Source organism: Strongylocentrotus purpuratus, unplaced genomic scaffold (genome assembly GCF_000002235.5).
Source record: "Strongylocentrotus purpuratus isolate Spur 01 unplaced genomic scaffold, Spur_5.0 spur5_scaffold_20, whole genome shotgun sequence".
NCBI lineage: Eukaryota > Metazoa > Echinodermata > Echinoidea > Camarodonta > Strongylocentrotidae > Strongylocentrotus > Strongylocentrotus purpuratus.
The window spans coordinates 23,283,223-23,295,533 of NW_022145606.1; the positions used below are offsets into that span (position 1 = coordinate 23,283,223).

General features: G+C 36.5%; 1 protein-coding gene across 1 annotated transcript in view; it reads left to right on the forward strand.

Moving 5' to 3' along the window:
- Positions 1 to 10,973, forward strand: part of LOC115927302 — a 31,490-nt gene extending 20,517 nt beyond the window's left edge. Inside the window, exons 4-12 of the mRNA XM_030993060.1 lie at positions 352 to 441; positions 1,503 to 1,880; positions 2,428 to 2,538; positions 3,655 to 3,861; positions 4,667 to 5,023; positions 6,077 to 6,172; positions 7,461 to 7,526; positions 8,819 to 8,980; positions 9,400 to 10,973. Of these exons, the coding sequence (XP_030848920.1) occupies positions 352 to 441; positions 1,503 to 1,880; positions 2,428 to 2,538; positions 3,655 to 3,861; positions 4,667 to 5,023; positions 6,077 to 6,172; positions 7,461 to 7,526; positions 8,819 to 8,980; positions 9,400 to 10,025 (2,093 nt within the window). The 3' untranslated portion in view covers positions 10,026 to 10,973. The remainder of the gene's footprint in view (positions 1 to 351; positions 442 to 1,502; positions 1,881 to 2,427; positions 2,539 to 3,654; positions 3,862 to 4,666; positions 5,024 to 6,076; positions 6,173 to 7,460; positions 7,527 to 8,818; positions 8,981 to 9,399) is intronic.
- The last annotated feature ends 1,338 nt before the right edge of the window (positions 10,974 to 12,311 follow it).

Below are 12,311 nucleotides of genomic sequence, written 5' to 3' on the forward strand. Positions count from 1 at the left end.
ATTATTAAATAACAGGGGGTGATTTACGGGGGCGGGGGGGGGGGGGGAGCTTATTGTCCTCGGGGTGGCTGTCCTTGCTTGTCCTGGGGGTCGGGGTGACAATTGTCCTAGGGGAATTACTTTCAGGATTGGGTAATTTTTCCTCGATGGTAAATTTTCCGGGGGTAGTTGCCCTTGGGGGGGGGGGGGGGTGATTGCCCAGGGGGTAATTGTCACAATACGACTTAAGTTGATTAATTGGTAAAGATTTCTTTTCTTTTTTACGAAGCAGTCATTATTGTTAATGTATAGCCCCTTGTCAGTATTAACCCCCCCCCCCCCATGTTTTCATCGTATCTCTTATATACTCAGAAGTCTGCTTTGTACCACCTCATCATATTAAAGTCAGTGACTCATCAAGACAATTCGAGTATGAGGTTCGAAGTTGCCAAAAAGAAAGAGGTAAGCTTTTTAAAATATTTTGTTAGAGTCTATCAGTATTTTCATTTCAAATCTTAAACACATGATTTATTTTATAAAAATATCTTATAATATTATCTTAACTACAGTGATTTAAACTCAGGTAAATTGAATACGGAAAAAAGGATAGGTGATAAAAGTAGAAGAAATGTATATTTCTCATATATCACTGGAAATATTCTTAATTTGTAAATCAAATCTTAAACACATGATTTATTCTATAAAAATATCTCATACTATCTTAACTACAGTGATATAAACTCAGGTAAATTGAATACGGAAAAAAAGATAGGTGACTAAAGTAGAAGAAATGTATATTTCTGATATTAAACATCACTGGAAATATTCTAAATTTTTAAATAATTTGCAATTACATGCTAAATGCTGATTTCGTAAAAAGGGCATCATTATAAATAAGCTCTTTAAGTCTAATGGACCGTACTGTCAAGTACATGTAAATGTTGATTTTCTTATGCTCTATACATTCTTTATTATATCCTGCATCAAAACTATTGGACTTTGATTGGTTGAGAGCTCGTCACATGACCAGAAATATTTCAACTATTTTAAGGTTACTCTGAAAAAGTACTATTTGGGAGTTGACATTTTAGTTTATTTTTGAAATTATTTGTTTTCCCCTTCAAATCTTAATTTAATAATTTGTTTTTATTCTTCAATTCTTTTTTAATAAAAATTGTGATTTATGAAATTTTCTTATTTTGTTGCAGGATATAAAACAAATATACCATGCCTTCTTTTCGAGGTACTGGTTTAAACTATGGACCCCTCAACAAATAATGCTATTGGAGTCACCTCTTGCGCATAGTTTTAACCAAAACCTCTCAAGACACTGTATATTTGTATATTGTCTTTAGTGCTATTCTATTGAGTTGTTATGTATATGCGAGCTTCACAAATCAAATCAAATGGAAATATACTTCAAAAGAAAAAAGATAGGCCTAGTTCATGCCTATCTATGTTTTCGGTAATAATTATTACCCTGTCTTACTCACTGGCATAATTTCTGTCCATTTCTTCTACAGAACTATCATTCAATGTTTCAATGGAGTCGAGAGAGGGGCTGGTACATCCTTCACTCATACTGGCAAATCTCTCTATGCCCTGCGAATTCGCCGATAAGTTGTGTGCTTGTATACATGCTCTCGGGCTTCGGCTCGTCCGGATGGAGATTCAGAGTGGACCCGGAAGTAGTATTAAGGTCACCGTGGCTGCTATCGATGAAGATGGCGTCAAGGAACTACGAACGAGGCTGATGTCACAACAGATTCACTTCATAGAAGACCTTAAGCGGATCATATGCAAATATGTTTCCTTTGATATCGAGGAGTCTGCAATTTATCTTCAAACTTCATTCTCTGAAGAAGAGTTTGGACGGGTCATCCAATTGTTTCGTGGTGAAGGTTTGTACAATTTCCAATTTAATGATAATAATAATGATAATAATAATGATAATGATGATAATAATAATTAGGTATATGAGGCGCGAAATCTCTTGAAATCGAAATTGTGCACACAAAAATGAAATCATGATCTTTTTTAATTTTCGGGTGGATACGGTACCAGAATGTGGATCACATGGTTCGTGGTTCGAGTACCATCGCGGCCTCAATGTCCTTTGGCAAGACATTAAGTTTATTTGAAATCAAACCTCAACTTTTTGGTTGCAATAAATAAATAATAATCATACACCTTAATCTGCATTTGCCACACTCGACCCAGGTGAGGTAAATGGGTACCTGGCATGAATTAATTCCTTGAAATACTAGAGCGTCATAAATGGCAGCCATGCTAAAGCTGGGGTAATAATTGTGTAGCACCAGGGGAGAATGAAATCAGAGAGACATGAGCGCTATACAACACCGAGCTTTTAGTGTTATTACGATTTATATTATCTATTAAGAAATAAATGAGCAATTAATTAATGCTTGGGGTATTGTTTTCTTACAGCAAGCTCGGCATCTTCCAATGCGGCACCTTTACGAGTAAATAACTTTGAGATCGTCCGACTAGCCAAAGAATTGGATGCTAATATGCTTACTCTACTTGGCTTAAAACTTGGTAAGTTCAATTTTATACACATGGTAATAGTATCAATAATCATGCTCATATTCATAATGATAACAAGAATCATACCCATAATGATAATTTTAATAACCATTAAGGAATTGAATGCTAGTATGCCCACTCTTAGACTACTAGGTTTCAAACTGGGTAAGTTTAATTTACCCATGAGGATAATAACAAGAATCATACTCATAATCGTAATGATCATTAGTAAAATATTGGATGCTAATATGCTCACTCTACTAGGTTTCAAACTGGGTAAGTTCAATTTACCCATGAGGATAATAACAAGAATCATACTCATAACCGTAATGATAACTAGTAAAAAAAAATGGATGCTAAAATGCTCAATCTACTTGGTTTAAAACTTGGTGAGTTCGATGTACCCATGATGCAAATAATAACAAGAAGCAGACTCGAAGTGATAATTATAATAATCATTGAATAATTAGATGCTAGTATGCTCACTCTATAGTTGGTTCAAAACTTGGTAAATTCGATTTACCCTCGATAATAAAAATAAAGAGATTGATGCTCGTAATGATAAAGACAATAATAATTGTAATGATAATAATAATTGAATAATAGTAATAGCAGTAATAATGATAATGGTAACAATAATGATAATAATAATAACATTGTATGAACATTGATGAACATAAATACACAATATGAACGTTAAAATTTACCCGATATTAGGTACAATTCTTTCCAAATAAGAGTGTTAGATTATGAAAGTGATAATAACTATACTTCAGCTACTACTACTACCATTATCTTATTATTAGCATTAACATTATTATCAATTATTATTATTATTATTATTACTACAACCAATACTACTATTACTACCTTTACTAATCATAACAATGAAATTAATAAAATAACAATAGTAATAGTAAGTAGCAACGGTAATAATAACAGTACAAGTTGTAGCAGCAGCAGCAGTGCTAGCTGTAGTTCTAGTTCTAGTTATATTCGCAGTAGTAGTAGTAGTAGTAGTAGTAGTAGTAGTAGTAGTACTAGTAGTTAGTAGAACAGTAGCACAACAAATAGTATAAACGTCGCAGTAATAGTAATTTACCAATATTTCAACCATCATTTCCCCAGGTGTAACGGAGTCTGAGATGAGTGATCTCCGAACCCAAGGCAAGAATAGCCGCTCGATATTCGAACATATGCTTTTTGTTTGGAAATCAAAGCACAGTCCGTGCATTGATGACCTTTCCGATCTGGCTGAGATTTTGGAGTCGGTAGGTGCCGCTTTATTAGCCCAACAACTCCGGCGAGGAGAGCTGAGAGAAAGCGAAAGGGAAGGTTGGTTACATTTCCACCAATTTAGATAATTATTGATTAAATCTTAATGTGATTTAAACTAAGGTCAATCCATAACCAATAGAAAAAAATAGAATCTGATTTATCAAGTTTGTGTTGATCGATCCCTTGGAGTCACCAATCATTAATCATTAATGAACAATTGTCATGATTCTATGAATAAGTGAATTTAAGACTGATAAATGAACATAATAGGCCTACTGTGCTCTATTCCTTCTGTAATTATTTTATTATTTCTATTCTATTTAGTGTGGTTCTGGGATTTTCTTGCTCTGTTTTTTGTTCTGTTTTTAGACGTGGTTTTGTTAGTGTAATAATTCAGTATTGTTTTGTACTTTAAATAATTGATAATAAATATTGTATGAATAATAATCAATTTTTTTTTTTTTAGACCTATGTTTAAATTGATATTTTACATGTATGTACAATTTGTAATTATTGCATTATATACTTATGTTGTTATACTGAAATTGTATTATGCAGGGCTTTCTTGAAAAACAGGTCCACTGGCTTCCAGTGGAACTGAATGAAATTACGCTGGTGAAAGAAATCATGAATAAATAAATAAATGAATAAATGCTACAACTAGTATCGTAATGGGTCTCTTTTATTTTTCTTTATCTTCTTCTTTCTTCTTCCTTCTTCGTCTTCTTCTTCTTCTTCTTCTTTTTCGTTAACTTCTTAATATTATTCTTCTCTTCCTTCTTCATCTTCTTCTCCTATCTACCTATCTATCTATCTTTCTTTCTTTCTTTTCTGTTTTGCCATTCTTTCTTGCTTAACTCAGAACAAAGAAGGACTTACCTGCAGCGGGCATCAGCTTCTTGTGATTTAAAGGCACTCATGAAGAACCATCCATTCTCGAGAGCCAAACTCCCAGGACCAGCCGATGCTACAGCTACCCAAGTCTCACCATTGCCACGATACGTGAATTACCCCCAACCGGCACCCTCTGAGGACAGCCAAGAGTCCATTTCTGGACAACGTACGTACGCACACACCGTTAGTTTGCAGGATAAAGCGCGCCCTCTCCCAGAACAGGATGCTGGCGACCCTGACTACGCAAGAGTCATACATCGGACTGGACAGGCGAACCCACTGGGATGTATACAAGAAGATGTACCAGCTATAGAGGAACCACTCTGTAAGTGTGACCCATGTGTTGAGCAGCAATCACCACTCCTGGGGAGTGTTTCACAAAGACTAAGATCGACTTTTAAGTTGGACTTAACTATGGCAGGCCGTTCATGCCACTAGTTGCTATCACCATTGGTCCTTCAAGAGACGTCACAAATGTACATAACTTGTTGTTGTTGATAGTTTATTATTGAAGAAATAAGTTACTTAAATTGTAAACTGGAGTTATATCTAAGACGTTTTTTTCTTCAAAAATGTTGAGAGCAAACAGTGACATGAACAGCCTGCCATAGTTAAGTCCAACTTAAAGTCGATCCTAGTCTTTGTGAAACACTCCCATGGACCATTTAGAATACTAGCGCATTCGAAGGCGAGACATGGGGCCAATTTGCCTTCTCTTACATATGCCAATGAAAAAAATGGATACGCAGACATATTTTTAAGATATACAAATTCTGCCGATAGTAGAACAGTGACATTCAGCCTTTAATTTGGGTGGACCCTCGTTCTGTAGACATTAGGGACTTTTAGATTTGCATGTCAACATAGTGGATTGCTACATGTGACGTCATTATAAGGCACTGGCAGTGCCTGAAAAGGACATAATAGTGCCTTATATGGACGTCACACGTAGCAGTTCACTTTATCGTCGTGCAAATAAAAAAAGGCCCTATCAGCGTAACCTCATATGCATTGTCCCTCCCGGTGCAAAGGTCTGGATACGGAACTGATTTAGTCCAAGCTAACATTTGCTACCGACTAGACAGAGATTTCAGTATATTTGATACATCAGGCAAAACATCAAACAAAGATATGTTTGTGCCAATATTGTTGGTTATTCTATAATAAAGTCCAAATATGATAAGGTAAAGTACAGCTGCTACTTGCAACCTGACCTTGTATACACATATCTCGTATTATTTATTTCACAGGAGAATTACCTGATTACGTCCGCATGATGTAAAGTTCGAAATAAATTTCGGACTTTCTTGCGAATAGCGTTTATTACCAGAATGTATTACCTGTATGAATCATGAAATACAGTTCTCTTTTCCTGTAGATGAAAGGATTCCGAGCGATCTTGAAGCTTCCCCGCCTCCAGTGGATTTAGAAGTGGATCACACATACGTCAATGATGATGTACATCTTAGACCACGTGAGTGTTTCTATCAAACGGAGTTCAAAATCCGATAAGGAAAACATTAAATCTGTCATTTATGTTTCTTTCTTAAAGGGATAGGGTAACTTTGTCTCAGATTCTGAAACATAATCCTGGATTAAGCTCATGCTGCAATGATAATTATAAACCGTTAGGTAAGTCGGGAACCACCCCATGACTTTTACAGGCAGATCGCCTGTCTGATTATCAAGATATTTATGATTGGAAATCGAAACCAAATTTTGCGTTTGCCAAACGGTTTTCATAACACTACAGTCTAATGGGGAAAATGAGTATGGTAAAACCGGTCACTCAAAGATCTTTTTTATTTTTTGAGGCACTTAATAATTATTTTGAAGCGCAATCTTGTTAAGGCTTCAATATCATATCACAGACACTGGTAACACGTAGGGCCATGCATCTCAGATTTAACATTGTTAAACGATGCCTTTAACAGAACAAATATCATTACCATCTAAAACCCTCTTTAGAAACTTGATTATGTCTTGTAATGGCATAATCATCACTATGTTCAGTATCTCTAAAATGTGTGTTTAATGGCCTTTGAAGTGATACCCCTTTTGTCATGATTATTTAGCCATGGAATGTAGTATTGTCATGCACTGCACTACACAGCAGCTCTACACTCTTCAAAGAAAGAAGAATGCACAGTCGAACAATAAAGGGATGGTTGATATTTGAGGAAATGCGTATTTTGGTGAGGGATTGTTCCTCAGCGCCCCTTTACCCCTCCCCCACCCCGTCCTTAGGTGGCTATTAAGCATCAGCAGTTACGAGAACTACAGGGGAAGAATGTATAATGTCAATAAGCTCTAATCTACTTCCTTGGGCACCACCATAAGTGATCTAAACTAGAAGTAGGATAGGAACAAAGAGGGGGTGGGGGGGGGGGGCAAGGTTGGTTCCGGACGCCAAGCGTCAACCACACTGTCACCTAAGCCTTTGCATTTAAGGAACAAATATATCATAAAGCACTAACATTCGTAAATATTTGTCTTATATAATGTTGTCCAACATAGTCGTGAAACTTTATTTCTTTTAATATTGCATGAAAATTTCTTCAAACTCCTGTCTAAAACCAGCTGTCCTGATAATCGACGAGTTCAGTCGCACAACTGTGGGTATACAGCATTCATTCCAAACTATTTTGTATGTGTACTGTATTATGAATGAAACTTTTATTGATCGATGATAGCAATATTAAAGATAATCTGAAAACAATATTCCAACCAAAGTTGTGTCCTATTGGTTCATACATCTTTAGATCCCATTCAAAGAGATCCCGCCAAGCGTGCATCTGACAAGCGACAGGGAACTTCTACAATACCAGGTGAAATAAGAATTTACTGTTTTATATTCCTTGTTCTCCTCTTCTTTTCGATGTTCTTGTTCTTTTTCGTTATTATCTCCTTCACTTTCTTCTTTGTGTTTTTCTTCTCTTTTCTTCTTCTTCTTCTCCTTCCTTTTCTTCTCATTCACATGTCTTCTTCCTCTTCTTCGTTTTCTCTTTTTTCTTCTTAATCTTTACCTTCTCCTTTTCTACTTTTTTTTCTTCTTCTGCCCCTTCTTCTTCCGCTTCTTCTTCCCCTTAAACACTATCTCCACACTTTCCTTCTTCTCTTCTTCTTTTCCTTACGTTCTTCTTTTCCTTCTTTTTTCATCTTCTCCCCGTTTTTCTTCTACTTCTTTTTCTGCTTCTCCATTTTCTCCTCTTTCTTCTTCTTCTTCATCTTCTTCTCCACCATCTTCTCCTCCTTTTTTCTCTTTCTCTTATTTCTATCACTTTATTCCTTTCCTTCGCTTTTCTTCCTCTCGATTACTTTCTTCTCTTTTCTTCTTCTTCTTCATCTTCTTCATGTTCTTCTTCATGTTCTTCATCTTCTTCTTCATCTAATTGTTCATCTTTTTCTTCATCTTGTTCCCCTTCTGCTTCTTTTTACACATTTTCTTTTCTTCTTCCTCTTATTATCTTTCTCTGTATTCTTCTTAATCTTCACCTCTCTTTTTCTGCTTTTTCTCCTCCTGTTTATTTCCCTTCTATTCTTCCTCTTTTCTTCTTCTTCTTCTCTTCTTCATAGTATTTGTTATTATTTTTGTGGTTGTTGTTGTTGTTGTATTTATTATTGTTATCATTATTGTTAATATCATCATTATTAATTTCTTTAGTAGTTGATATTTCCTCTTTCTTCTTCTTCCTTTTTTATTCTTCTATCTGGGTCAAGTTCGTGTGTCACAGGGATGAATGATCAAAATAATGTATGATGTGCCTGTCGCATTAAAGACCGAATTTTACTTGTACAGGCTTTCCCATTGTTTATCTTAATTCAAATTACTATCCTGGTACGTGGACCTGTCGTGTTAAAGTGATTCATTCACTGGACTCTTAATCGAAGGTTGAGGGTACGAATCCCAGCGCGGGACTGGCGTCCTTTTGCAAGACATTGCTCCCCACTTACCACTCTCAACCCAGGTTTAAATGGGTACCTGGCAAATTGTAACGAAAAATAAATACAGGGCCTCAGGATGAGCAGCATTGATGCTGATGAGGCTTCCCTGGGTAAAACAGTGATGAATTTCCAGTTGATGAAAATATTCTTTCGTTATTTTATTTATCCTTTCTAGTACTTCACAGCCTAGACTTCTCTGTCCTTGAAGGTACGTGGGACAGCTTAGCCCATTATGGTGTGACGGATCGTGACACGGGCCATACGGCTGGACTGATAAAACTAGCACAGGCTCTTAATGAAATAGGCCAAACTGACATCGCAGACGCCGTATGGATAGGTAGGTTTATAATGACGGTTGAGTATGTTGTTGACGCATGACTAAGTCAGCGATTAGCGTTGCCTTTGACGTAACATACGTGAGAGGGACCTCGTATCATGATATTTAGCATAATAGATGTGTCAATTTGTTCCCATATCACTCAATGGAAAGACACAAGTCTAACACGTGATTTAAGTCATTCATTTTCTCTTTGATAAATTGTTAATGTTTCCCTTACGTACCTGCATAGATTCCTGGAAACAATACTTTGTTGATCTTTAAGAGCCCACAATAAAAATGTATCGTTTGAAGGGAAAAAATCGTCCTGAAAGTATACTTTAAGGTTTAGAGATATACTGTTATGTTGACATTTATAATTTGTGTAGATAATGTTACATTTATTTATTTATCTCTCGTATGTCTTCTTTGCGATTTAGCACTCATAAAAGACCACTTGAAAAACGAATACCTACACCGGTTTGTCACCGGAAACATAACCGTCATTCCGCGGGTCATCACCAACCGACAACACATTGACATTGGCCAAGAAACAACGCTAGATGAAGTTGTCAATCGCACGAAGGACAAGGAGTTTCCGAGCCGTATTTTCATCGAGGCTGGCAGATACGAGGATCGGCAAATGGTAGCAGAGAAACTCGGCTACGATTGGGCCATGCAAAAAGATCCGCAGAGTCCGCTGGGGAACGTGGATGTTCTCTACGTCCTCAAAGTTGCGGATATAGATCCTGGGACGACCGTAGGTGGCGCTATAGCATCTCAGCGTGTATGCCGCGATTTCAAGCTGAACCCAAGCCGCATTGAAGACTACTTCAAGAACACCATGACCGAGTATGTCATAGTCTTGAAGGGGGATGATGATGACTTCCAGAGACTTCTATCGGTTTCTTCATCTGATGATCGTAAACCGGGTTTCAGAGAACTTGTTACGGGCAGATACTTGAGCCATTGCATTGTCATTATGACAGTTGGTCCACAAGCTCTCGTGGAAAGACCAACAATATTTGCTCACTACAAACTCCAATCAGCAACTTCAGATTGCTAGAAAACGTTTTGGACCTGGTTTGAACACAAAGTCCCCGTCTGGTAAAAGAAATTAGTCCTCCAATTAATTGCAAGTTTGCAGTCTCCTATGTTTTATGTACATAGTTTGGATTGATCTCAACCTTGAATAAATTACGATTAATCGGAACTGTTTATGAGACAGGGCCCAGTAGTGGAAATACCTCCTTAGTTTGACGTGGATCTGGAGCAGGTCACAATAAAGACTACTTCAAGAACATGACCAGCTCTGTCATACTCTTGGTAGAAAAGCAGCTACTTGGTAGAGGAGCAGCTATTAAGGCCTACGATCCCTAACAACTGTGTTCAGTGCAGGGACTCGTTTCATAAAGCCTTTTTTCAATGACAAATGACACAAATCAGTGACAAATCTGCTGATAACCAATCAGAAGCGAGGATTTCAGTAGCTTATAACAGTAGCTTGTAACTTGTTATTGATACCAAGTTTTATGAAACGGGGCCCAGACTCCAATCAACAGCTTTAGATTGTTCCAAAACGTTTTGGGTCTGGTTTATAAACGCCATGTATTATTGATTTGTTTTTCTAATCGTTTCTTTCTGTCTGTTTGGTAACATTTGGCGCGCACAATTAATTCAAACTCTGCAGCTGAGAGAGTGTCGTCAGCTAAGCTTTAAAGTATCACATGTTTGATTTTTTTTGTTCATTAAAATTAAAAGTGACAATCGAATAATAATGCCATGATATATTCTCGGCAATAGGCCTAGCATATCTCTGCGAACTTCTCGCCTTCCAACTTTACATGCTTCTGGGAATTCAAAATTACAATCATTGCCCCAGGCCTTCCGCAGTGAGATATTTAATTGTGATGTAAATTTAATATGGCTATATAACGAGATCTTATCCCACCAAAAGATGAGAGTGCAATCATAATAAATCCATTTAAGAATGCTGCCTGGGTGTCTTTCAAAAGAATATCAGCCTTTTCCGTAATTTTGAGTGGTACCAATATGAATGCAATTGTCAATAGGGTTGGTTATTAGACAAGAAAGCATTGGGAATGTATACTCCGGTAAAAAGATGCAAATTCTGCTACATTCATGTTGAGTTGTAACTAAATGTATTGATAGTGAGAGAGAGAGAGAGAGAGAGAGGGGAGAGAGAGAGAGAGAGAGAGAGAGAGCGCGAGAAAAAGAGAAGGGGAGCTTTACACTATGTTGGGGATGAATTGTACAAGGACTAATTGGTCTGAGATACAGTACTGTACAGAACACGCTGATAACATTGTTTTATATATACTACACGTGATTTTAAACCGTGTAATGTGTATTCGGAAGAGTTTATTCTAGCCTTGACTTGTAAATGAAATCTATAAATTGAATAACGGATGTGGCTGCTGTAATTTCACCCAGATACATCATCGGTGAAAGGAAAACTATTAACATGATAAGTGAAATATAATATCATGTCATTAATGGTATCTACAGGCAGGAGTTTTATTTGTTATACGTATTATATTTTTAGTACATGCCACTAAGATAATAATAATCTTGATTTATATAGTGCTTAATACGAAATACCGTCTCTACGCACTTTTCAGATATTACTACCCCGGCCAAAGGATTCATTCACGCACAATGTGAACCATCTCTACTCCCTGGGGAGTATTCCTACTATAGGGTGACTTAGGGTCACCGTGAGAGCATAAAGCAATAACTATAAACACAAAGGCTTTCGTAATCTCTATTTCTCTCATGGGTATCATCCTGTATTAGTAAAAACATATTCTTTCACATTGATTGGTAATAAGAGCTTCCATTTCATTTTTTGAGAGGGGGCGTTTCAGAAACTGGTCTATACCTTCGAAGTAGTAGTTTTTAAAAACATTTCCGTTGTAGTACAAATGTTTTGTGATAAGTGTTTGTTTTTAATTGTATTTGTCTGTGTGTACGCAAGGAGCGTTTAACCATTTTTTTCTAAGGCAATGCCTCATTCTAAATATTTGGTTAAAATAACAATTTTATACATTTTATATCGTTTCTTGCCTGTAAATGACTATATTTGATAATGATTATATTTCTAAATGAACAGGTACTAGCAAATTGTTTTTCTATTGTTTTTTTATGCTACGCAAAGAATATGTATCGCAACCCTTACCTACGGTTTTTCTAAAGAGGCTCTCCACTTTCGCGAAGACTTCGTACTATATAAAGGGTTAGAATAGGGCATTCTTATTATTTCTCGATATTTCTCACATATATTTCATGTAATGTCCGATCTTAAAGATAAAGTTGAGTTCTGGTCATGCGA